The 26676-nt window shown below is 34.5% G+C and overlaps 1 protein-coding gene across 1 annotated transcript; it reads right to left on the bottom strand.

Annotated features, from left to right (window-relative positions):
- Positions 1–22995: 22995 nt before the first annotated feature.
- On the bottom strand, positions 22996–24678 carry LOC112696940 (uncharacterized). The gene is made up of 2 exons (XM_025749901.3): positions 23962–24678; positions 22996–23297 (listed from the first exon to the last, which is right to left on the bottom strand). The coding sequence occupies exon 1, from the start codon at positions 24392–24394 to the stop codon at positions 24008–24010; it is 387 nt and encodes a 128-aa protein (XP_025605686.1). The 5' UTR covers positions 24395–24678; the 3' UTR covers positions 22996–23297; positions 23962–24007.
- Positions 24679–26676: the final 1998 nt, after the last annotated feature.

Genomic DNA, 26676 nt, shown 5'->3' with positions numbered 1-26676 from the left:
TGGTTGGGATAATTTTAAACTCAAAAAGACGGTTATTAGATTCCTATCCATAATTCAAAATTCTAAACCCATCTCCTAACTGACTTTCAAAATTCAAATTTGATTTTGTTTCTAGAAGGGGTGAAGGGAGGTTGTTACATTCTTTCCTCTTGGTATGTAAAATCGTCTCCAGCGAGATGGTGGGAGGTTAGGATCCCCTCCTTTATTCCTCATGGATATATGAGAACGTTCCTCGTAGGTAAATGCAAGGGTGTGGTTCGTCCCACTTGCTCCAGGTTGGTTAGTATTGAGGCTCTCCAGGTAGATGCAAGGGTGTGGTTCACCCTACTTACTCCAGATTATAATGATTTGAGCTTCCTGGGTAGTAATAAGGGTTGCAGTTTGCCTCCACTTGCTCCATGATGGAAATTTTAAATTATTTGCATCTCATTCCTTTGACCTTGGGTCGTAAGTATGGCCGGACACTTATACCTTTCTGGATGATTATGAGTTTTTGAGCTTGGGGATGTGTGCACGTAGGGACCGTCCAAGGTTAGCTACCGGACATGTCGAGTTTGGCTAGATAACCGACAGATGAGACTCATCGGTCATAGGGCAAACATGCATCATGTACATTTATATGACTTGTTTGAGTATGCATACTTTGGTTTGCCTAATTGACTATCCATGCTTATCTGCTATTGTTCTACTGGTTGTAATTGCATTCTATCTGTGTTTTCTTTGCCTATCTTGTATGTCTTTGCAATTGAGAGATCCCTCATGCTAGCGGAGGTGACGCTGAGGGTAGTTCCACTGTAATTGGGAGGTTTGGGTCGATAGGAGATGGATTTAGATTAGAAATAGAATTCCTTAGATAGAGTACTGGATTTTTTGTTTAATATAATCTTTAAGTTAAAATCTGAGTGTCGGAGTTCTAGGAATGCCTCTGACTTTTCTGAGACCTTATATATTATCTATGTGGGCACCTCTACCATGCTGAAAGCCACCGGTTCTCATTCCATACTTATTTTGTTGTATTTCAGATGCAGGTCGAGAGATATCTTATTAAGTGTCTGAAGAATTCTCGGTGGAAGCGAAGATTTTACTCTTAGGTTATTATATTTTTAGTTTAGGCTATGTATATATGTGTATATATACTCTCCACGGTATATATTGAATTTTGTCCCTCTTAGAGGTTGAATTGGAGAACAAGTGTTTATCTTTGGTTGAATTGGGATATATATGTACACTTTGGCCAGCCTTAACTTCGCAGGTCGAGTTTAGAGCTTGATATCTGTACCTTTGGAGCTTTGATCTGTATATTTATGTTTTTAGCCTTCTTTTCAATCTTGTTTATCCTTCCTTTCTTTTTTGTCTATCGGTTTTTCATGTATTTGATCGTGAGTGATGCGATTTTCTGTTTCGCTTGCTTAGCTTCTTTTTCAAAACTCCTAGCTATATTATCCTTGTTATATATGTATGCATTTTTGTTTTTAGAAGTCGTAGTTCTTCGCCACCCTTGATTTACATCCTAGGCGTAAAGTTCTGTGCGGTAGGGTGTTACACTATATAAGCATTTTTGGATTTCGTTACATAACAAAATTAGTAAGGATTTGGTTTATTATACCCATTCATTTTATAAAGTTTAGTTTTGAAATCAATTGATTAAACATAATGCTTTTAAAGTAACATCTTTTGTAAAAATTGATTTATTTTAACGTTAGAAATATGATGATATGTCATGCGAATATTGATCAGCTCAAAAGAAGGTCTCTATTATTTGGCTAAATTACATTACATATTGATGGTAACTATATGCTTGGGTAACTAAAGTTAAACTTAAATCATCAATGCTTATTATTTATGTGTACAATAATCTTCCCAAAAAAAATTATTGTTTGGCTAAATAATAAACATTGAACTTTGTGTTTATTTTTTATTTAATTATGCAACCACTAATTGGTTCAAAAAAAGTTGGTGTTTGTCCAATTGATAATGTGAACAATGAGTCAATCTAAAGATAGGCTTGTTGTATGACAGAATTTTGTTAAGAATATCTGGTAAGCCGCACCAAATGAATTTATATGTGTGTAGTTTATGCGAGTACAGATCGACCCAAAGGAAGTTCTGTACTTAGCTAAATTACGCATTTGTGGTAATAAACATGTGATACTTATTTGGCTCTATCTGAACGATAAATTTGTCCAAATATAGACTTATTGTTTGGCATGATTTATTATCAATGTTTGATTATTATATCAAAATACTATTTATAAATTAATATTTTTGTCCAAAAACTAAATATTAATGTCGTGTTGGATATTTGTGATGCACTCACCATTATATGAATTTTATTTATATGATTTGTAATTTGTGTGAATATATTATTTTTCTTTAAAGTTATATCTGTCAATGTCACTGTTAATCTATTTTTTTAAATAGATTTTTTTTGTAATTAGAAAAAAAAAGACTTTCTATCATCAGTAACTTATATTTTATCAAATTATTATCTTGTATAATCTTTTGAGATAAATATGGTTAACGACTTATATCAATAAGTGGGAATAAGTATATTTTCACAATTTTTTTATGTCAGCGACATGCAAGATTATAAATAAAGTTATATATTCAACTCTAGGGGAGACAGGTATAGTCTCATTAGGTACTTCAAAAAAGTTATAAAGCTCAAAAATGTATAAGATTTATTATACTTCAACAGTAATATGATGGATAAAGAATTTATACACTTACAATTATTGTGTATTTTATTAGTATCTTTGTCAAATATTTGAGTCAGATAACATTGAATCATTAAATAGTAGACAAACAAATTTTACTATAGCAAAACATTACATGTTCACATATATGAATTCAGAAACTAAAGTTGGAGATCATTTGCTATTGTAGGTATATTCATATGTTCATTGAAAGAGTTCTTTGAAAAAATATTGATAAGATATTTATTATTCTTTCTATTAAAGCACTTGAATATAAATCACATTTTGAAGGACATCCGATTAGGTGACTACAAACACATGTCACAAATTATGAATATATATTTCAAAGACTACTTGAATTATTTTATGATAATGTGTTAGTAGTCTAATATTTTAAATTATTATTAAACAATAGCATTTAGAATGCTTAAGTGCCTAATGAGCAAATTAACACAAACTCAATAAATGTATGCATATTTAGTTTATAAAAAAAAAAGGCCAAAGTCTTTTGTACAGATACTATTCATATGAATGTCACGGTGAATTTAAGGGGGCTAAAGTGGCAATGATCTTCCTCAATTTTTTTAAAAAAAATTAGTACTATTAGTTTATTATTATTATTATTATTATTATTATTATTGATTAAATATATTTTAGTATATTACACACTAAAAAAATTTACATGTTAGTAACTTAATATGCATAAATTATAATGTGTATTATAATATATTAGTAGCAATTAATAAATGAATTTAAAAAATAATAAAATTGTATAAATATATAAATAATTGAAAAGTTATTGAAAAATATAGGTTTAGATTAACGTAAAAAAGTAATAACTATAAAAAGAAAATTTTGTTTTGACTCTTTCTATAATAATAATAACAACTGAATAGACTTTTTAAACAATAAAAATTATTAAATCAAGAGTTTAAAACAAGATAGAAAACAAATTTTTAGCAGATTATATAATTGTATATGTTGAAAAAGAGAATATTTCAAAATTTATTTCAGATGGTAAATTGATAATTTTAATTATATAAAATATCGCAGAATAAATTTAAAAATACCAAAATTCTAAAGTATATAATTGAATGTTGATTTCTATATAATATAATTATTAATTTTGACCTATATACTATAAATTATATTTTGTTTACTTGTTTATGTTATATTTTAATTTACTTTGTATTTAATTTGGTCTCCTCTTATAAATTTTTTGGATCTGTCATTGATGAATGTCATATTATTTTATGATATATTGGTTCAGTGGGAGTGTGTATTTGAATGTTCATATAGTTTAGACAATTTTACTCATGATCTTTTAAAGTTTATTATAGTAGGATCAGTTGAAAATAGGCATGCATGAGATTATTTTCGCAAGTAATTTCTGAAATTTTTTGTTTCAAATTTGATATATATATGTCGTTGAGTATATTAGTATGGTGATCATCGTGATTTTATGGTTACACACTAATGCATTATGATAAGGCACCAAAAAAAATGTATTATGATAATTCCATAACTGATATATGAGACAGACCAGATTGTTAAAGTAATCAGAAAAATAACATTCTAATTCACACATAAAGTTTATATAGCCCAAGTCCCTAATCTATTCACGGGTAATACACATAACAATCATAATCACAGAATTAAGTTATTTCATATTAAATAACTTATATAACGGTGATTTTGTTTATTGTCATAAATGTTGAATTAAATAAGTCATTATTTCTTTTTATTTGAAATTAAAAGAGATTAAAACTAGATATGGTATTTTATTTAGGTTTTAGGATTTAATAATGAGTGTCGCATTCAAATATAAATAATGACTTTAAAATTTTAGTCCTTAACACATTAAAACCACCTCTGTAACTTTTTTTTTCAATAGAGAATTTGCGATTCAATCCTATAAGAGATACAAAAAATTTTAGTAAAAAAATTAAAAAATTAAATTCTTTCGACCATATTCACAAATTTAGGTACACTTTCATTCTTAAATATTTATTTTTTAATAATTCAATATAAATGGTCTCAAAGTTAAAAAATTCTAAAAATTTTCAACACATTTCACTCTTCTTTTCTCGTATAAAAGATCACTTTACAAAAATTTGTTGTATAAAAGTTGCATATTTTTTACAAACTTAAATACAATTACGTAGCATCAGTGTGTTTAACTTTACTTTTGTTTATATATTTAAAATAAATTTAAAATTAATATGCGTACTTAGTTATTAATATAAAATATATCTAAAATATTTTATATAATTAAAATAAAATAAAAAAATTTTTAAAAATCATTTTTATTTTAATTTAATAAAATTTTAAAATTTATGTCCTATGTCATATCGTATTTATATCAATATTCATACATTATATATAAATTCTAATAAAAGAAAAAAACACATTAATTTGGAAAATAAAGAATATTTTAGTAATATTAGGAAATTTTATAATTAAATAAGATTATTTTTTGAAATTAAGTTTTAATTAATATAGTTAATAATATATTGATTAATTTTCTTAAAATAAAATTATTGTTAGAGTTAAAATATAAAAAGATTAATACTATGTCAATATCTTAAATAACACAAATATTTTAAAATAAAAAAGGTACACGTATTTTGAAAGGGAAAATCTAATCCATTAAAAATAATATTTTTTTATCTTGAATTGTATTTTGCTTTTATAAAGGAAAAAAAAGCAAAGATTAGCTACTTAGCTGAAGTAGAGAGTTTTTTTTTTTTAATTGAAACGGGGATTTAAAGCCAAAATTACAAGATATTAGCCATCTGGGATAATTATCCAGCTAAAGTAAAGAGTTTGGTGGCGAAAGAGGTGGTATCATACAAGAGACAACCAAGGTTTAGAGGCCCATGTTTTTTGAGTTGCCCAACGAATGCAGCAATCTACGTTTGAAGTATTTTATGCCGACCAAAACGAAACACCTGGAACAAAGTTGGGATGGTTTAGTGGTTAATTTATTAATCCACTTAAATAAGTATCGGGGATTCGAATCTCGTTTTATGCATGTAGCAACCCATTGACCAACGATAAATCCTTAAATGGAAATAAAAAAAATGAAACACTTGTTAATTTTTTTTCTATGGAAATGAGATAAATGATATTTATAAATATTGTTGTTCATACCCTGCCCCAACGACAAAGGCCCAGGTCCAATTAAAAGGCCTAATCTGAAGGATTAAGCCTAGCTAAGTATCGACTTCCACGTAAGAAGTCGGTATCAACCACGACTTGGTCTGAAGAAGTCGGATGAGAGATTAGCTGGCAGATAAACACTCATTCAAATGGGTAACCGCCCCTGAAATCTCTCTAACCGCTTCATAAAGTCATATCTTAACCTCCCCAAGATAATGGGGGCGGTTAACACCCTAAAGATACGGCACTACTCCAACGGTGGTTATTGGCTCACCACTATAAATACACTGACACCCCTCAGGTATCTCTAAGCCCAATACTCTCTAGACCTGCTCACACTCTTGCTAACTTAGGCATCGGAGTGTCTTTGCAGGTACCACCCCCCTCTCCTCGTACAAACAAGTCGGACGGAGCCTCCCGAGTTGCGCACTCACACGTAGCCTCCTCCTTCACGTATTTGGGCCAGTCAACGCCGTCCATTCAGGCAATCTCCGGTTACCCACCGTAACATTGGCGCCGTTGCCGGGGACCCGAGAGATCATCCCTTGATGGCAGACAAATCCCACGAAGAAGGCCATGTCGAAACAGATTCCGAACAAGAGAATCTGGACATGAGCAATAACGATGCGGATCAAGCCCTACACCAGGAAGGTAATAACCAACATAGAGAAGGCACCTCCGGAGTGAAGAACCCGAAGGTGAATTCCTCAGATGGGCGCGAATCAGAAAAAGGCGGACCATCCCACGTAGCTGAACTGATGAGATTAGTCCACAGCCGCCTGGAACAATTGGAGCAAGAGCGGGAGAAGCAAAAGGAAACTGAAAAGTACCTCAAAGAGGAGATGGAGCGGCGAAAAGAGTTAGAAAGAAAACTCTTACAGCTAGAATCCTCCCTCAAGAGTCACAACTCCCGCGACGAACAAGAAGAACAACTCTCGGGCGGAGAAGATCCTTTCAGCGAGGACATAATGAGGGCAAAAGTTCCAAGAAACTTCAAAAGCCCTGATATGGACCTCTATGATGGAACCACGGATCCAAAGCATCATCTAAGCAACTTCAAAAGTCGGATGTATCTAGCCGATGCCTCCGACGCTACTCGATGCAAAGCTTTTCCGACCACTTTATCAAAAGCGGCGATGAAGTGGTTCGATAGCCTTCCCCCGAGATCAATCACTAGCTTTGAGGACCTCTCAAGGAAGTTTTTGATGAGGTTCTCAATTCAAAAAGACAAGGTAAAACATGCACCGAGCCTCCTGGGAATAAAACAGGAGGTCGGAGAGTCTTTACGAGCCTATATGGAAAGGTTCAACAAAGCATGTTTAGAGATCCAAGACCTGCCCACAGAGGCAGTCATAATGGGGCTAGTCAATGGACTCAGAGAAGGTCCCTTCTCACAGTCCATATCTAAAAGGCACCCCGTTTCTCTAAGTGATGTACAAGAAAGGGCCGAAAAGTACATCAATATGGAAGAGAATGCCAAATTAAGGGACCTGAGTTAGCGACCTGGACCCCCTCCCTCAACTAAGGAGAGGGAAAGGGAAGCCAAGAAAAAGGAAGAACTCGGTCTCGAGAGGCCCAGGAAATATCACTCTTATACCCCTCTAAGAACTTCCCTAGTGGATGTATACAGGGAGATTTGCCACACCGAAAGGCTGCCACCCCCTAGACCTATTAAAAATAAAAAAGGGGGGAGCCGCGGCGATTATTGCGAGTACCATAAAATATATGGTCACTCCACTAATGACTGTTACGACCTTAAGAATGTGATAGAAAAGCTGGCTAGAGAAGGTCGGCTTGATAGATATCTCATGGAAAGGTCGGACAGTCACGGAAAAAGAAAGCGAGATGATATGGATAGAAGAGATCCACCACCACAGACCCCAGAGAGGCATATCCATATGATCTCAGGAGGATTTGCGGGAGGAGGACTCACCAAATCTTCTCGCAAAAGACATCTCAAAAGAGTCAACCAAGTCGGGGAAGAGTCACCCGACCTCCCCACTATTTCGTTCACAAAAGAAGATGGGCAAGGGATAATTCCCGGGCATGACGATCCCGTGGTGATAACCATGATCCTAGCCAATGCCCATCTCCACAGAACCCTAGTAGACCAAGGAAGCTCGGCGGACATCCTTTTCAAGCCCGCTTTCGACAAGCTAGGGTTAGATGAAAAAGAGTTAAGGGCCTACTCCGACACCCTATATGGATTAGGGAACACGCCAATAAAACCACTAGGATTTTTACCCCTCCACACCACTTTCGGAAAAGGGGAAAAATCAAGAACTCTGAGTATAGACTTCATAGTCATTGATGAAGGGTCAGCCTATAATGCCTTAATTGGCAGGACTACCCTTAATCGGCTCGGAGCAGTGGTATCCACTCCCCACCTCTGCATGAAATTTTCGACCTCAGCGGGAATAGCAACGGTGAGAGGAGACCAAAAATTGGCGAGGAAATGCTACAATGAAAGCCTAAATCTGAGAGGAAAGGGCAAAGAAGTCCACACTATAGAGCTCGGTGGCGCAAGGGCCAGAGAGGAGCTGCGACCTCAACCGGGAGGAAAAACCGAGGAGATTCAAGTCGGTGGGGAGGAAGGAAAAAACACTTACATAGGAGCCAACCTAGGGGAAACCCTAAAACAAGGGCTGGCTGAACTCCTAAGAGCTAATTCCGACCTCTTCGCATGGAAGGCTTCCGACATGCCCAGGATTGATCCCGAGCTTATGTCCCACAGGCTCTCGGTTTACCCAGGGTCCCGACCTGTACAACAAAGAAGACGCAAGCTCGGCACCGAACGAGCCCTAATAGTAGAAGAGCAAGTACAGGCGCTCCTGGAAGCCGGCTTTATTAGAGAGGTCAAGTACCCGACGTGGCTAGCCAATGTAGTGCTAGTCAAAAAACAAAATCGTAAATGGAGAATGTGCGTCGACTACACCGACTTAAATAAGGCATGTCCTAAGGACCCTTATCCCTTGCCAAGTATTGATACCCTGGTGGACTCCAGCTCGGGGTACCAATACTTATCATTCATGGACGCCTACTCGGGATATAACCAAATCCCGATGTACGAGCCCGACCAGGAGAAAACATCATTCATCACACCCAGAGCCAACTATTGCTACGTGGTCATGCCATTCGGACTAAAGAATGCAAGAGCCACATATCAAAGGTTGATGAATAAAGTGTTTTCTCCCCACTTGGGGAGCTTAATGGAAGTATACGTCGACGACATGTTAGTAAAAACCAAGCAAGAAGTCGACCTCTTATCCGACCTCTCACAAGTCTTCGACACTATAAGGTTGCATGGGATGAGACTAAATCCCGCAAAATGCGCCTTCGCGGTCGAGGCAGGGAAATTTCTAGGATTCATGCTAACACAAAGAGGGATTGAGGCCAATCCCGATAAATGCAGAGCCATCCTAGAAATGAAAAGCCCGACTTGTTTGAGAGAGGTTCAACAGCTCAATGGCCGACTTGCAGCCCTCTCCAGATTTTTGGCAGGATCGGCACTAAAATCCCTTCCACTATTCTCCTTATCAAGGAAGGGATGCCAATTCGAATGGACTCCGGAATGCGAGGAGGCGTTCCAAGAGTTCAAAAAATTCTTAAGCCAACCTCCTATCCTAACCCGACCAGTACCAGGACAAGACCTCGTTCTGTACTTATCCGTTGCAAACAAGGCTGTCTCGTCGACCTTGATAAAGGAAGACGAGGTCGGACAACACCCAGTCTACTTCATCAGTAAGTTCCTACAAGGCCCTGAACTAAGGTACCACAAACTAGAAAAGTTTGCCTACTCCTTAGTGATAGCCTCACGAAGGCTACGACCTTACTTTCAAGCTCACACAATAAGGGTCCGCACAAACCAGCCCATGAAGCAAATCCTCCAAAAGACGGATGTTGCAGGAAGAATGGTTCAATGGGCAATAGAGCTCTCCGAGTTCGATTTGAGATATGAAACTCGGACAGCAATCAAAGCCCAACGCCTCGCCGACTTTGTGGCAGAATATGCAGGGGATCAAGAGGACAAACCGACTACATGGGAACTCTATGTAGACGGATCCTCCAACAAAACAGGAAGCGGTGCAGGCATAATATTAGTAGATGAAAGAGGAACCCAAATAGAGGTTTCCTTAAAATTTGAATTTCCGGCTTCAAATAATCAGGCAGAGTATGAAGCCTTGATAGCCGGAATAAAATTGGCAGAAGAAGTCGGTGCTACAAAAGTGATGATATACAGCGACTCACAAGTGGTGACCTCCCAAATAAGCAGAGAATATCAGGCAAAGGACCCTAATATGAAGAGGTATTTGGAAAAAACTTTGGAACACCTTGGGCGCTTTGCAGAAACCGAGGTCAAACACATAACTCGGGATCTAAACAGCAGAGCGGATGCCCTATCCAAATTAGCAAGTACCAAACCAGGGGGAAACAACAGAAGCCTGATTCAAGAAACCCTCCAAGAGCCCTCGGTGGCAAAAACCGAAGATAAGCAAGAGGTACTTGAGGTAGTCGGTTTAAACCTCGGATGGATGAATCCCTTAGCCGAATACCTGAAATTCGACATCCTCCCTAAGGAGGAGAAATAAGCTAAAAAGATCCGAAGGGAAGCACAACATTACACTATGGTGAGAAATGTCCTCTACAGAAGAGGGATATCAACACCATTGTTAAAGTGCGTACCGACCTCAAGAACCGCCGAGGTGTTGGAGGAAGTACATAGTGGGATCTGCGGAAACCATCTCGGAGCAAGGTCACTCGCCAGGAAGGTAATCCGAGCAGGATTCTATTGGCCGACCTTGCAGAGAGATGCCACAGAATTTGTGAAAAAGTGTCAACCGTGCCAGATGCATGCAAATTTCCACGTGACTCCCCCAGAAGAGCTCATTAGTATCACTTCTCCATGGCCTTTTGCAAAATGGGGAATGGATTTGTTAGGTCCTTTTCCCCAAGCGCCAGGACAAGTCAAATACTTGATCGTGAGAATAGATTACTTCACAAAGTGGATAGAAGCAGAACCATTAGCTACAATCACCGCTCAAAGAAGTCGCAGGTTCCTCTACAGAAATATCATCACAAGGTACGGGATACCTTATTCCATTACCACGGATAATGGAACCCAGTTCACCGACGCTACCTTCAGAAGCTTAGTAGCCAGTATGAAAATTAAACATCAGTTCACCTCGGTAGAACACCCACAAGCTAATGGGCAAGCCGAGGCAGCCAACAAAGTCATACTGGCAGGACTAAAGAAGAGACTGCAGGAAGCAAAGGGAGCTTGGGCTGAAGAGCTCCCTCAGGTGCTATGGGCTTATAGGACAACCCCCCAATCCGCCACAGGAGAAACACCCTTCCGACTAGTCTATGGCGTAGAAGCCATGATTCCAATAGAAATCAATGAGCAAAGCCCAAGGGTAATTCTCCACGACGAAGTCGGAAATGTACGGGGACACAAAGAGGAGCTCGACTTGCTCCCCGAAGTCCGAGAAGACACCCAGATAAGAGAAGCAGCATTGAAACAAAGGATGACTACCAGGTACAACAAGAAAGTCATTCGAAGAACATTTGCCACGGATGACTTGGTCCTAATCAGAAACGACATTAGAGTCAACAAATCAGGAGAAGGAAAGCTCGCCGCAAATTGGAAAGGACCGTACAAAATCAAAGAAGTATTAGGGAAAGGTTATTATAAAGTAACCGACCTGAACTGCTCTGAGCTACCAAGGTCGTGGCATGCTTGTAATATGAAAAGGTACTACAGTTAAAAGCGAACTCTACTCCCTGATGTACTCTTTTCCCAACTTCATGATTTTTTCCCAAAAGGGTTTTTTCTGGAGAAGGGTTTTTAACGAGGCATCATAGTAGAGGCTAAGGGAAAATAGGCCATCAAGACCCTTAGTAGCAAGAAGGTACCTCCCCAATTAATAAAGATCTTTTTCTTTTACAAATATCTCTTATAATATCCTTCTTTATTTTTCTAAGTCTTTCTACGAAACGCGCCGACTTAAGCTCGACAAAACGTGAAAATCCCATGAACCGACCTAGATGGTCGTCAGGATAAAACGACGAGGTACAAGTCGGCGTAAAGAGGTTATATGAGTTAATCGTAAAAACTCGAGAACAATCCGACTCTCAAGTCGAAATAAGAATCCGAGTAAAACGAACTCGGAAGTCCCCCGAGTAGAAGAAAAACGCATCGCAAAAATAACCTAAGTCATAAAAGCTCACTAAAGCAAAGTTGAGCATAAAGGATAACAAAAAAGAGATGGAAAAACCTGAGAAAAAGTTTAAAGGCTGCACAAAAGCCCTTGAATGAAAAGGCCTGAGAAAACAATGCAAGCCAACAAAAAGGTTTTCAGAAAAAGATCAAGAGGGTTTGGAACATCGAAATTAGAAAAGCATACACGCACAAGGTAACTTAGAACCCTTATCTAAAAAAGGGCATCTATTTTTCTACACCCTTATTCAAAAAGGGCACTCGCCTGAAATATTTTGTTAACGGCCTCAAAATGCCAGAAAGGAATTGTTCACAGGTCACCAACACAAACATATAAATAAGTCTAAAAAAGGGGGGACCCACAGGCCGGGCCCCCATATAGCCATAAAAAATAAAAGTCATTTTTTCAAAGGAGTAGAGGAATCACCACCACCAGAGCCAGGAGGAACGCCACCAGGATCAGGAAGAGAAGCTGAAGAGGAAGTCGGAGGAAGAACTGAGGAACTCGGCGCATCTTTGGAACGAGGAGGAGACTCAATAATCCTCTGTCCCCGAGTCTTTAATTCTGACTCGGAAACAACCTCGGGAACAGGAGGATCCACGATGGCGCCATCAATAACTACCTTATCAGGATGTAAAGGAGAAAGATCCAAGTCGGGGGCGATAACCCTGACTTGCTCCAGGAAAATTCTCCAAGACTCCTCGGCGCCATCAGCAATAGAGTCCTCCAACTCGGCATAAGCGTTCCGAGAGTTCAGCAAATCCTTCCTCACGGCCACAATATCTCGAAATAAACTTTGGTAACTTTCCTGTGCTGCCTTCCTCAAATTCGCCTCCATAGTAAGTTAGGCCTGCAGCTGGCTCTCCTTCTCCCGGAGGCTATCTCTCTCCTCCCTCAATTTATCTCTTTCCTCCTTCAACTCCCTCTCATGTTTTTGGAAAACAAGAAGCCTCCCCTCCAACTCCTCAACCTTCGAGGTTGCCCCCAAAGAGCTGAGGGGAGTCTTCTCAAAAATGTCCAAAAGTTTGCCACAAACACCCGCCGCCCTAAAACTCTCCTCGGCCAGAGTGGTGAGGTGATTCCGAACAGAAACATCATCCATATTTATAAAGGGATAGATGTTCTTTCGGACGAATGCAAGAGCATCCGCCTTAACCCCACCATCCCAAGAAGAGCCAGACTCTGAAGTCTTGCGCTTCTTCTTCTCTGGCTCGGAAAGAAGTTGGGCGGAAGGGAGTGGCCGAGACAAAGTTGAAGAAGAAATTATAATAGGTTGAGAGGGAGTGCCTACATTCTTAGGAGGAGGAGGAGGATGAGGAGGAGAGATGATTGCCCTGGCACCACCGGACCTAGCCCGGGACTTCGCCTTAGCCTCCTGGACTCTTTGGTAAGACTCCTGAGCATTCTTCTTTGCCATATCTACAAAAGAAACAACTAGCAAAAGTTACAAGTCGGTAAAACACAAGTCGGCAGAAAACAAGTCGGAAATGAGGGATGCATGCACTACCTAGTTGAGACTGAACAAAAGTCGGCGTCCCCTGGAGGATTTTCCTAGTATCCAAGTATGGGGCCCTCCCCCACGCTTCTCGGAAAAACCCCACAATGGCCGCCTCCACCTCGTCCAGGTCATCTAGACCATACTTTTCACAAGGGGAGGCCTCCAGCCAATAAAGGGGGAAGCGAGGGGAAGAGTGCTCATCAAGGAAGAAGGGGTGGTGACCCTCTACAGCTTGCACTTTGAAAAAATAGTTTTTGAAGTCATGGAAGGATTCGTCAAAAAGGGTGAAAATCCTCCGACCTTGTATGGCTCGGAAGGATACCCATTGCTGTTTGTTGTTTAGCCCACTAAAGGGCTTAGTCATATGAAAAAGAAAGAAGAAAATCCTCAAAGAGGTCGGAAAGTCCAGAGCATGACTAATAAACTGATAAATCTTCAAAAAACCCCAAGATTTGGGGTGAAGTTGAGTAAGGGCAACTCGACAGTGGCGCAAAACAGACATTTCGAAATCTGAGAAAGGAAGAAAAACACCCAAGCGGGTGATCATACATTCATACATAAAGAAAAAATGAGGGGCCGCCTCATTAACCCTCCCAAAACAAACCCGGTCTTCCGGACCCGGGATCGTCAACTCATATTTTGGCTCGTCCTCCTCCGAAGTACAAAGCCGGTGATGGGTACGAAGATGAGTGATAAACTCAGCATCAACCAGGGGTTCCTCCCCAAGGACTGTAACATCAACCCACCGAGAAAGAACATCTACGGAAGCCATTTTTTATATATAAAGAAAGGTGGCAGAAACCTACAAAAGGGAAAAAGAAAAGGAAAATCAAAAAACACGGTCCCTAAAGAGGAAAGATACGAAGCCAGAATCTACAGACCAACCTCTTCACCCACAAAACAAACACATGCAAACATAAAGCATGACGTGAAAGAAATAAAACTAACCTTTATCCGAAAGATGGAGGTTAGAAGGAGCAGAAATCTTCGAGCACAAGAATACAGCACGAGCAAGGAAAGAAGAAGTTTGAAAGATTGCAGAAACGGAAAAATGAAAGAGAGGGAAAGTATTTATAAACACGCCAAGGGGCATAATGGTAAAAGCGGAGCAGTCATTAATGAGATTGCACCGTTACCAAAGCCCTCAATATTTCCCCAACGGACACGACGCTTGAAATGACGTAACTGTCAGAAACAAAAGGTCGCGAAATCACGTCGGTTTATAAGACCCACGTTTCCTCCAAATAAGTCGGCTACGAACCCGAGATTAAATACTTGAACCCAAACTTTAAAGAAAATTTGGGCTCAAGTAGGGGCACTGTTCATACCCTGGCCCAACGACAAAGGCCCAGGTCCAATTAAAAGGCCTAATCTGAAGGATTAAGCCTAGCTAAGTACCGACTTCCACGTAAGAAGTCGGTATCAACCACGACTTGGTCTGAAGAAGTCGGATGAGAGATTAGCTGGCAGATAAACACTCATTCAAATGGGTAACCGCCCCTGAAATCTCTCTAACCGCTTCATAAAGCCATATCTTAACCTCCCCAAGATAATGGGGGCGGTTAACACCCTAAAGATACGGCACTACTCCAACGGTGGTTATTGGCTCACCACTATAAATACACTGACACCCCTCAGGTATCTCTAAGCCCAATACTCTCTAGACCTGCTCACACTCTTGCTAACTTAGGCATCGGAGTGTCTTTGCAGGTACCACCCCCCTCTCCTCGTACAAACAAGTCGGACGGAGCCTCCCGAGTTGCGCACTCACACGTAGCCTCCTCCTTCACGTATTTGGGCCAGTCAACGCCGTCCATTCAGGCAATCTCCGGTTACCCACCGTAACAATTGTCATCTTTGGTAATTTTAAAATGATAGAAAATATATAAATGAAGAGTCTGATTTTTATATTTTAAATCTTTTTATTTTTTTAAAATAAAAATTAGGCAATCTAATTTCTATATATCTTTCAAAAATTAAAATGTCCTATTTATATATCTCAAATTAAACAGTATCACATTTAAAATTAACATCTTAATTGTTTATAATTTAAAAAAAAATTATTATTAATTTAATATTAAAATAAATCCGATGCTGTGTTCTCTGTAAAACACTAAAACCACGGTTGCCAATTTATGTGGTACTAGTTATTTTCTTTAATAATTTAGCAAATTTGTATTTTAAAATTGATAAAAAAAAATTTTAAAAAAAAAAAGGTGTTTCGTAACCAAAAAGAAAGCATTCTTTATACATACTATCCAAACTATTCATTATTATACCAATTTGAAGCGTTTTTGTTTTCTTATTAAATATTTTAATAAGAATTTGTCAAATTATTGTAGAAAATTTTTATCTTTTCCTCAGCGTAGAAGTCAAGATTAATATATTGTGAGTTTTGCTAGTTTGAGTATTTAGGAACATTTAAATAAACTTCTTTGATTTGGGTTTTGGAGAGGGGCGGTAAGAGCAAGGAAAAAAGATTAAAAACTAAATTTTTAAAGTGATTCATCGAATTAATTTACAGTTCTAATGGTTCTAATCTTTTAAATTTGAAATTTTAACAAATTTTTTTAAATTTAGTTATGGATATTATATTAGTTTTTGGACCTTTTTGAGTCAACGAATAAAGTGTTAAAATGACTTTAACTTTTTGCCACACTGGATACAAGACTAAATGGTTTCGTTTAATTTTAACGCTTAAACAAGACAAAAATAAGAAGATAAAAAGAGTTTATATGATATGTAAATAGTTTTATTTCCTCTTATTTTTTAAAACGACTTTATTTTTATCCTTTTTTTTAAGAAAAAGAACTCAACAAAATACGGTGGAGCATAAAGAACAGACAAAAATAAAACTAATCATTATTAACAAACTGAGAAATCAATCCATAATCATCTTCGATATTGCTATCACCTATCAACAATCATAGGAATCAATACCATACTACTCTTGGTAGCTTTAATCGTTCTATTGGTAACTTCTGCTACATCTCAGTACTTATTTTTGAAGATCCTATCATTTTTATCTTATGTGTGTCAAAATAAAATGATATTATTTAGTCATATGTCTAGCTAGTGCAATAAATCAGAGTCAATTCAATATTTTGTTTGTTGACTCAATAGTAAAAAGCATAGTTGTTAAAACCGAATATTCTGTTTGTTGACTCAATGGTAAAAAGTATAGTTGTTAAAACCGGACCGGACTAATCGGTTCGACCGAAAAATTGATAAATCAAATTTACACCAGTCCGGTCCGAGATTAGGACCATTCAAAGCAGAGAATCGGAATGAACTGGTTGAACCTGTAACAAACTGGTTAAAATCGGCCAAATTCGGTGAAAATCGGACTGGACCAAACCGTTCAGTCCCAACTAAAGGCGAAACTACGATGCATCTGAGTTCTGCAAATCCACCATGCTCTCCATAAGCTCCAGCGTGCCAAGTGTCAAAGCTGTGTGATTTTTGAAAAAATTTTCAAAATGATTGTCATGGGATTCAAACTGCTCACTCTAGAGTTGCAAGAAAGACAATCTAACCACCAAGCTACATTGCTTCTTACTAATATATGTCCAAATTATAATACATATAACAATTTTGTATTTACTTATATTCAATTAATTTTAATTTTAAAGTCACTAATTTTTAAATCAATTATATTTTATTTAACTATAAATTTTATTAAAAATATATATACATATTAAAAAGATAAAAAAATTATTAATCATAATTTATTTTTTCTTTTCATGATTATATGATATCTATTAATATTTTTTTTTTCAATAAATACTTGTAGTATATAATAATAGGTAAAGACTCACGTGCAGTTGTCTTCATATGAAGTTGATAGTTGAAAATCGTTAAATGATATTTAGTTAAACTTATCAAATTATCTAACTATTTTTAAATATCAACTTCACATGAAAATTAACTGTACGTAAGTTTTTACTTATAATAATATAATAATACAATAAATATAAATTAATTAATAAAGTATTAAAATTTGAAGATGATAATTATTTTTATAAAAATAAAATAAAAGTACTTATAATAAAAAAAATAATTAAATTTTACATAATTATTTAATTATACTGGATTAACCGGTTCGACCAGTGACCTACTAGTGGAACCAATAACCCAATAATCCAGTAATTTCATCGATTTGATTACTGATTCGATTCTAACAATTATAGTAAAAAGAGTTCAAAAATCAATATAATATCTAAAATTGGATCTTGGAAATCATTATAATAAATTTTGAATATATAAAATTAAAATAATAAAAAATATAAATTTTAAAAACTATTATAAAAATTTACTCTTAAGAGTATATAATAATTTAATATTTTTAAGAGATTTTTGTTTATCAAAATAAAACATGGAAATCTTTGCTACTGTTTCATAAAATTTAATTCAATTTTCCCTTAACTTTGAATAAATAATTGGCCTTTTATGAGATTATGTAATTATGTTAATTGCAATTATATTATTTAATTATCTCATTATGTACAATCGTATATTTTTTTTCGTTACAAGAGACTCCAAATCGAAGTCTAATCATTTTAAGTGATACCAACTATAATTATTAGAATCAAATCGATGATTATTATTGATTTAATAATTTGTTAGTTTAATTGATAAATTATTAGTTGACTCAATTCAACTTAAATAAAAAATATAAAATAATTAAATATTTAAAATTAAAATTTAAAATATATATATTTACTAATATTTAAGAATAATTAAATCTTAAATTTTAAATAAAAATAAATAAAAATTTACCAGTACTACTATAATAGTCTTTTAATTTGACACAATAAGAGTAACAATCACATTAGTACATCATTTAATTAATTTAAAAACCTATCATCTAACTATAATATCAGTAGATTTTAACACTAACATCAAAATAGATAATCTTAATTACAACACTAACATTGAAATAGATCAAACAGATTAATAATTTTTAGTGTTTGTTTAGATGTCATTATCTTAATAAAAAAGATCTTTTTTTAATAAAAAAATATTTTTTTATTTTTAGTGTGTTTGACAAATTTCTAGTAGTAAAAGTAAAAGTATTAGAAAAATAAAACAAAAAACATCTTTTTTGAGAAGTTACAATTTACATTTTTTTAAAAGATTTTTTTTTAAAAAAGATATTTTTTAAATAATAAATAAATAAAAAAGTACTTTTATATTGTTATACCCAAACATAATTGATAGATAAATTGATCTTTTTACATAAGATATCCAAATATAAAATTACTTTTACTTTTTTATAAGATTTTTTAAAAAAAAATAACTCGAAAAAAAATCTTTTCTTAAAAACTCATCCAAATAAATCCTTAGTAAAATTTATATTTTTATTAATAATGGCACATAATTAAAAATATAATTAATTTAAAAAATTAAAAATTAAAAATTAAAATTAAATTAAATATCTATAAAATTATTTAATTCAACGTTAAATATGGTGGTAGAGTAGCAATTGAGAGGCTCTGCAACCAGGAGGTTCCTTATTTGAATCCTAGTTCTATCATTTTAGAAAAAATTTCCAAAATAACACACGTTACTTATTACTTACTAGGGTGGCAACATATATCCTATCCACAGGTATTCAATCCGCGAGTATCGAACCCAATTCTACTAGGTTGAGTAAGATTGCAAATTCGATCCGCAACAAGTAGGGTAAGGTGTAGGTAAGATTTTTTGTGCAGATCGGATAGAGTGCGAGTTGAGTCTCAACCCTATCCGACCAACCCGCACCCTATATATATTTATATGTTATATACTTATATAAAAATATGTTTCAAGTGAATGTTGAATTAAAGACCTCTCACTAAATGTAAAAGTTTCTTAGTCATTAAAAGAAGATCGTTAATTGATAATTTAATATTTTTTAACATAAAAGTCAGTTCTATTTTAAATTATCATCAAATTATATAATAATATTATATCTTTTTTGTAACTTGTGGGTAGAATTGGGTACCCTCGGATTAAGAGCAAGTAGGATTAGGGTTGGAATATTCTTAACTCACAAGTAGAATTAGCGTTAACTTCAAATCTTATCTTATCCTACCCATTGCTACTCCTACTAATTAAAGTGGATAAATAGTATATTGGATGCTAGATCACCCTAAACCGTATATTTTGTGTTGGATCACACAAGCGGTGCTATGAAGCACCATAAAATGCGATGTTGGTGTTATCAAACCGAACCCATTAAAATGATTTTTATTAGTTCTCATCGCATTTAACCAATTTTCATCGATTCACACTAGTTCTTATCTTTTAACGGTTTAGTTTTTACAATTATAATATCAACTATATTACTTTCAAATTGGCATATATTTTATTATTTAAGTACATAGGGAAAATTTTGATATAGAAAATTTTTTTAAATAAAAAAGATTATCTAATAATGATAAAAACGATTAAATGGGAGGGTTAAAAAAATGAGAAGAAAAGAAGAGACGTTGGTCAACGAAGTATAGATCCGGGAAGAAAATAAATCATTTGCCGTCGTCATTTTTTTTAGTAGAGTCTGGGTATCTTCTTTCCTTTACGTTTCTTTGGTTGGTTAATTTCGTGGATCTTTCTTTGATTTGGAATGAAGAGCAGCTGCATAGTCATACATATTTAAAAATATGTAGATGATTTCGATATTCAGAAAAAGGAAAGGACTTGTTATAATTAGATCACAAAATTATAACTCTGGGGTATACCCAAAAAAAAATAATTTCCCTCTTTCTTCTCCTTCAGTCCTCCTCCTCTTTTTTTTTATTTTGTAACCCATCCCGTCACCAAATTTCGTGAGGACCAAAAACATATCTCTTCCAAAAAAATACTAAAAAATTAGTAAATTTTATAATTTATAATCATTAATTAATTATTATTAGTATTTTTAATAGTATAAAATTTTATTTAATAATATAAAATTATTTACTTTTTTTATTTATTAAATACTGACCAAATTTTAATAAAAATACTAATTTTTTAAACTTTCTCAAAATATAATATTAAATATTTCACATTTTCATCTAAAAAAATTGTTTTTTGGTTACACTCGCACATTAGCCATTTCAATTCTTTCTAAACGACTTAAGCTCTCGAGCAATGTTTGATTGTTTATGATAATTTAACACTTATTTTTTAAGAAAAATATTAGAAAGTCACCAAATTCTACCATATCCTCCCAATTTTAAAGAATAACTTACCCCTTATTACATATCATAATATTAGTAGTTGAATTAAATTAGCTTGTCATGGTTAAATTTATCTTTTTATTTCATCTAAATTTTGATAAACCAACTATAATTAATTATGATATAATTCCTTTTGTAATTTATAAAAATTTAAATCTCATTTTGTAATTATTTTTTTCTCGAATCACATATTTATTTATTAATCGTTTCAAACAAAAAATCTCAAAAAATAAAATAAAACAAATATAAAAAATTATTTATTAATTATTTTGTAATTTTTTTTCAACCCACATATTTATTAATGATTTTCAATCAAAAAATTTCAAAAAAAAAATAAATAAATAAATTCAAAAGACATAAAAATTCGTAACACTATTCTGTCTTACTTCCTTCGTATTATTAAAGAACAATTCATTCTTCGTAAGAAGACAATTTGGAGAAAAAAGGGTTGTTAAGAACAGGAGAAAAAAAGGAAAAGAGAAAAAGAAGTAAGCAATCTGCACCAAATTTGACGAAATTCAAATTTAATTGAAGAAAATTAAGGGGGTTTATTTTAAAAAATATATTATTTTCTCAAAATTTTTTATGATTTTACGTATTTCGGTTTATTTATCCAGTAAATTTATTTAACATACACGACTCTAATTAAATTGTAGTTGAAAATAAATTTTATTGTAATAGAAAATTTTTTAGTAAGTACGAAATATACTGTATAAGAGGTTTTTTACAAGATATAATATTTTGAAAATTTTTAATGTCTCTAGAACTTTTTTTATATCTTCTATTTTTTGAGTTTTTTTTTTTGGAAATGATTAATAGATATGTGGTTTGAGAAAAAATAAATTACAAAATAGAATTTTTTTAATAACTTTTATAAATTATAAAAAAATTATATTATAATTAGTTAGTTAGGTTATCAAAACTTAAATCAAATAAAAGATTAAATTTAACCATGACAAATCAATCTAATTTAACCACTAATATTATAACATATAATAAGGAGTAAGTTATCTTCTAAAATTGAAAATGTACGATAGAATTTACTTATTTTTAAATATTAATGAGGCTAAAAATAATAAATTTTGATAATTTTTTAGTATTTTTTATTTTTCAATTCTCAAGTAAATTATTTCAGCTAAGTTTTTTTTTTTTTTTGGGTTAGAATTGTTTCAGCTACGTTAGTTAGCGGATGAAAACAAAATATGAAAATAGTCTTTTTATTTTCGTCATGAAACAAAATAATCTTAGGAATACCCACTAGATTCTAATATTGTTTTGGACATTGTTATTGAATCCTATTGTAGGCCTCACGGCCCAAAATGTCTCACATTGCAAAACACATCTCCATATGGGAGAAAAAATTTTCGGTAGATTTACCGAAAAAAAAAATTTTCGGTAGATCCTTTTTCTCTATATTTTCGGTTTATTCTCGGAATTCTTGTTTCCAACAGAAATAGAATACCTTTACTTCTCAAAGAGCAGTGTAAACTGTAAAGCCGCTGGAACTTTGGTTGAATAGCAATATATGATACTTTTTAATAGACTGCATTCGAATTTGAACCTTAAACTTAGTGAATGCCGGATATAGATCTAACTTATAAATAACCAACGATGCCACGTTAGTCTATAATGATAGTCGCTCACATTTTGACGCATCTTCACAATACTAATAGCAATATGTGAGAAAACCAATAATGTATTAATAAAGAAACTGGACATAATCAACTGTTACTGATATAGTTAGTCGCAGCAGCAGTTAGTTAGTTAGACACTTGTGGAAATAGTTAGTTAGGTGCATCTGATGTCAAGAGGCATCACCAACTTGTGCACAAGTAGTCTTCACCTCCTCCCCCTTCAGAATTATTAGTTCTCGTTCTTCTCCTTTCTTTTTCTTGCTCTATGAAAATACTAAAAGAGAATAATTTTGATATTTTGTAACCATCAATAATATTTTTAATAATGTAAAATTATATTTAATAATAAAATATCACTCACTTTTATTTTGATAGTTAAATGCTGATTTAAAAACGCAAAACTTGCTGTCCCTAGACTTTTTCTTTTGTTTATTTCCAATTTTTTTAAAAATAAATTAATTTAATTCGAGAACCATGTGAGAGACATGGTCCTGGCGAAGTCGTCAACTATTCAAGCTACTATGCTGAAACTTCAGGATATACAAGCAACAAAAATAAATAAACAACAATCTAACTAACGAGTAATAAGTAATAATAGAAATCCTTATTTCATAATAATACATGACAACACAACCAAAGAAAACCACAAGAGGGGGGCTTTTACAATCTGAGACTAAGAGGTACATTATATGCTACAACACTCGCATTACCAACAGGAAAAGTAGAAAAAACACAATTTCTGTCCGTTTTTTTTTTTTTTTGCTCTCCCTTCACTCACATATATAGGTAATTGTAATAAACTAATTATGAGTTTTTTTTTTTGGTTCACACAAGAATGAAAGTGTAAAACCGAGCCCCTCACAAGTCACAACTATGACCCCATGCACCTGAAACAGCCACAAAGAAAGGGAAAATGCGTCAAAAATTAAATTGTTATACGATCCAATCCCGTGTTAAAATCAAAACTGTTACGTGTTAGAACAGAAGACAACAAAGTCCATTCATATTGTGTGACTGTTTAAAACTTTTAATATATTGTATAAAGATTAAATGGAAAGAAAGTTTTGTAATAATAACTTGAACGAAGTTATCCGGCGGTTATCCCCTTGTAACTTCAGAGCTACAGGAATTTTGGTGAAAGAAGTCGGTAAACATTTTTATATTTTATCAAAAGCGGCTCTTTTTAAAGGCATGAAACTTGTGTCTTGGCCTGTACTACTGCTTTTTTTTTTAAAGTTGTAATTATAAAATTAAATTTAAAAAAACTAATCTTTTTTCACCAGCAATTAAATAATAAAGTAATAAATAAAATAAAATAAAAATACAAATCAAAGAAAAAGTTAATTAATTATTGATCAGAAAAATTAATCTTCAAGAACTAAATTCAACAAAATTAATCTAATAATTTATTAACAAAATAAAATTCAGATAAAAAAAGAAAGACACGCATAACAAAAAAATCTTAATTAAATTTAATTATAAAAATAATTTATTTATCCAGTATTTTTTTTAAAAAATAATAATAGAAATAAAATAAGAGAGCTTAATTACCTTGACATAGAAGAAAGGTGCAGCAAGCAGTAATGGCGGAGAAGATCTAATCACTGTCGCTGCTGCTGCTGCTGTCATGGCCATGGTCGTGGCCATGTTCGCCCTTCTTCTTATCCTTCTTCTTCTTCTTCTCACCCTCGGCACCGTCGCCGCCGTGGATCTTATCCTTGATCTTGTCTACAAGACCCTCCTTGTGTTGCTGCTCACCTGGGTGGTGCTCTTGCACGTGGCCATGTTCTCCTCCGTACACTCCTCCACTACCATGGTGCTCTCCACCAACACCAACACCACCACCACCGTAGTGCTGCTGCTGTTGGTGGTGCTCTCCCTGCTTGTACTGATCGCTGCCATGGCTCTCTCCCTTGTGCTCCTGATCTTTCTTGTTCCCTCCCATGTGGAGGGTCTCCTCGATCTTGTGCATGATTCCTGACATCTTGTTTGTTTTTCTCTTTTCTCTTCTCTGATCAAGTTTTTGTTTCTTTCTTTGTGACACACACTGTGTTTTGATCTGTTGTTTGGTGAAGGAATGGATCGTATTTATAGGCAGAGAAAGTTGAAGTACTGTTATTAATTTAGTGGATAATCGGATAAATGTGGACCACTTGATTTACGAGGAAATATCTCGAGTGTCTACGTGTACGTATATGCTAATAATAGTATAGTGTCCTGCCACTAATGCTTATAAAAGAAAAAAAATTGAGAATTAATTTCTTTGTATACTTTTCTTAAAGTGTTTTCTTATATTAGCTTTGTTTATCTACTATCTTATTAAATAATTGTTGATTAAATATTAAATAAAAATATAAAATAATAAATTTGTCTTTATTTTTAAAGATAATATAATTAAGTGATTAAATTATTTAAAATTTTTAAAATCAAAACAATAGTTTTAACTATATATATATATATATATATATATATATATATATATATATATATGTATTATTTGATCTCATTTTTCTTTAGATAAAAATGTAGCTTTCTTACCATTATGATGAATTTAGACTACATGTGATGTGGTGACACGTCCTCCGCATATAAATTGTTTTGAATTTTGATATATTTTTATATAATCAATTGTATAAACTGTGTGGTATTAATATTATCTAAAATTTAATATATACTTTTAATATTATTATCTAGAACTACTTATTATATATTTTTCTTTTCTCTATACAACTGGAGGGATAATGAATTGAATCACGAATTCCGAATTGATTAGGAGAATATTAGGCTACAGAATCTCTCATAAAGCAAACAAGTGTCAGGTGATTAACGTTGAGATAGACAGTTCAGTTGTTAAAAAGTAGGGCATTTGGAACCTGAATTGGTGTATTTTAGAGAAGCACGGCATCCATCTATTAATATAGACATATAGTAGTATCGGAAAGACACAATTAAGCTAACATTATTTTGCCATGTATTATTATGCCATAACAATATGTGTCCAAAGAGTTAGGTCTATTTGACCGGACAAATTGACAAAGTATTGCATGTAAGTATGTAACTTACGAAGAATACTGGTATCCATATGACGGAACATTGATATACTAATTTTAATGGTTAAATATAGAAATTTTATGGGCTCGATTCGTGGATCCCTCATCGGATCGGAGTAGTCCCCAACCCGGCTATCCGGGTCTCTCTCACAATCTAAATTGGTCCAATAATTCCTAATCAACATTTAAAATAAAATATTCTTTTTATCTTAGACTAATAAGATAAGATAACAAATTTCGATTATAAAAAGGGGACCAAAAGCTCATTCAAATACGACACTGATTCTTAATTCTCACCTATACCTTTCAGATCGATTCTGACTTGAACATCATAATGTTTTTGCAAGTACTATCCCCGCCGCTCCGAAGATGATTTAACTGCATCATCACCTCGACCAGCAAGTCCCTGATCCATCCTACAACCCGTACTAGTGACATTTTGTACATTGACGCCGTCTGTAGGGACTTGTCAGGTCTTAGTAACATGACAAAAGAATTCAGAAATGGTTCTTGAGCCATCACCACAAACCAGACCCACCAAATACAACACATGAGCTACGAAACGACGACCCCCCACCAAATCACAGGAGGCCAGGATAACCAGCGCAGTGCACCACCAACCAACCCTTGACAGATAGCAAGCACAAGAAGATGACCGCCAACTCGAGAAGACCAGAACAACCAACGGCCTAGGAGAGATTGTGATCCAGATAATTCAAGAGCTCTCTGAAAGAGTCTAAACTCTAGAGGGCAGAGTCACTTTCAAAGAGTGATATCAGCCGGAACACACAAGCCAAGCGACTACGAAAAGCCGATCGCGGCGAGAAATTAGGAGCGAAAAGTCACCTGATAGGCGTCATAGCAAACACTAGAATCACATCATTTTTCGAGAGCTAGAGCACCGACGTGATGACGACGATAGAAGGCACCGGCGAGACCCTACAAGGACAAGGAGCGAGCACGTGATAATAGGAACTACCCCATTCACCGAGAAGATCCTAAAAGCCAAGTTACCAAAAGGTTTCGACAAACCAACCGATATAAGGCATGATGGAACCAAAGACCCCCAAGAACACCTAACAGCCTTCGAGGCCAGGATGAACCTGGAAGGAGCTGCCGATGCGGTTTGGTGCAGGACTTTTTCGGTAACCCTAGTCGGCCCATCCATCAAGTGGTTTAACGCTCTCCCGAACAATGCGATCGCCAGTTTTGACGA

Source organism: Arachis hypogaea, chromosome 6, assembly GCF_003086295.3.
Source record: "Arachis hypogaea cultivar Tifrunner chromosome 6, arahy.Tifrunner.gnm2.J5K5, whole genome shotgun sequence".
Taxonomy (NCBI): Eukaryota; Viridiplantae; Streptophyta; class Magnoliopsida; order Fabales; family Fabaceae; genus Arachis; species Arachis hypogaea.
This window is presented reverse-complemented; position numbering and strand designations above follow the sequence as displayed.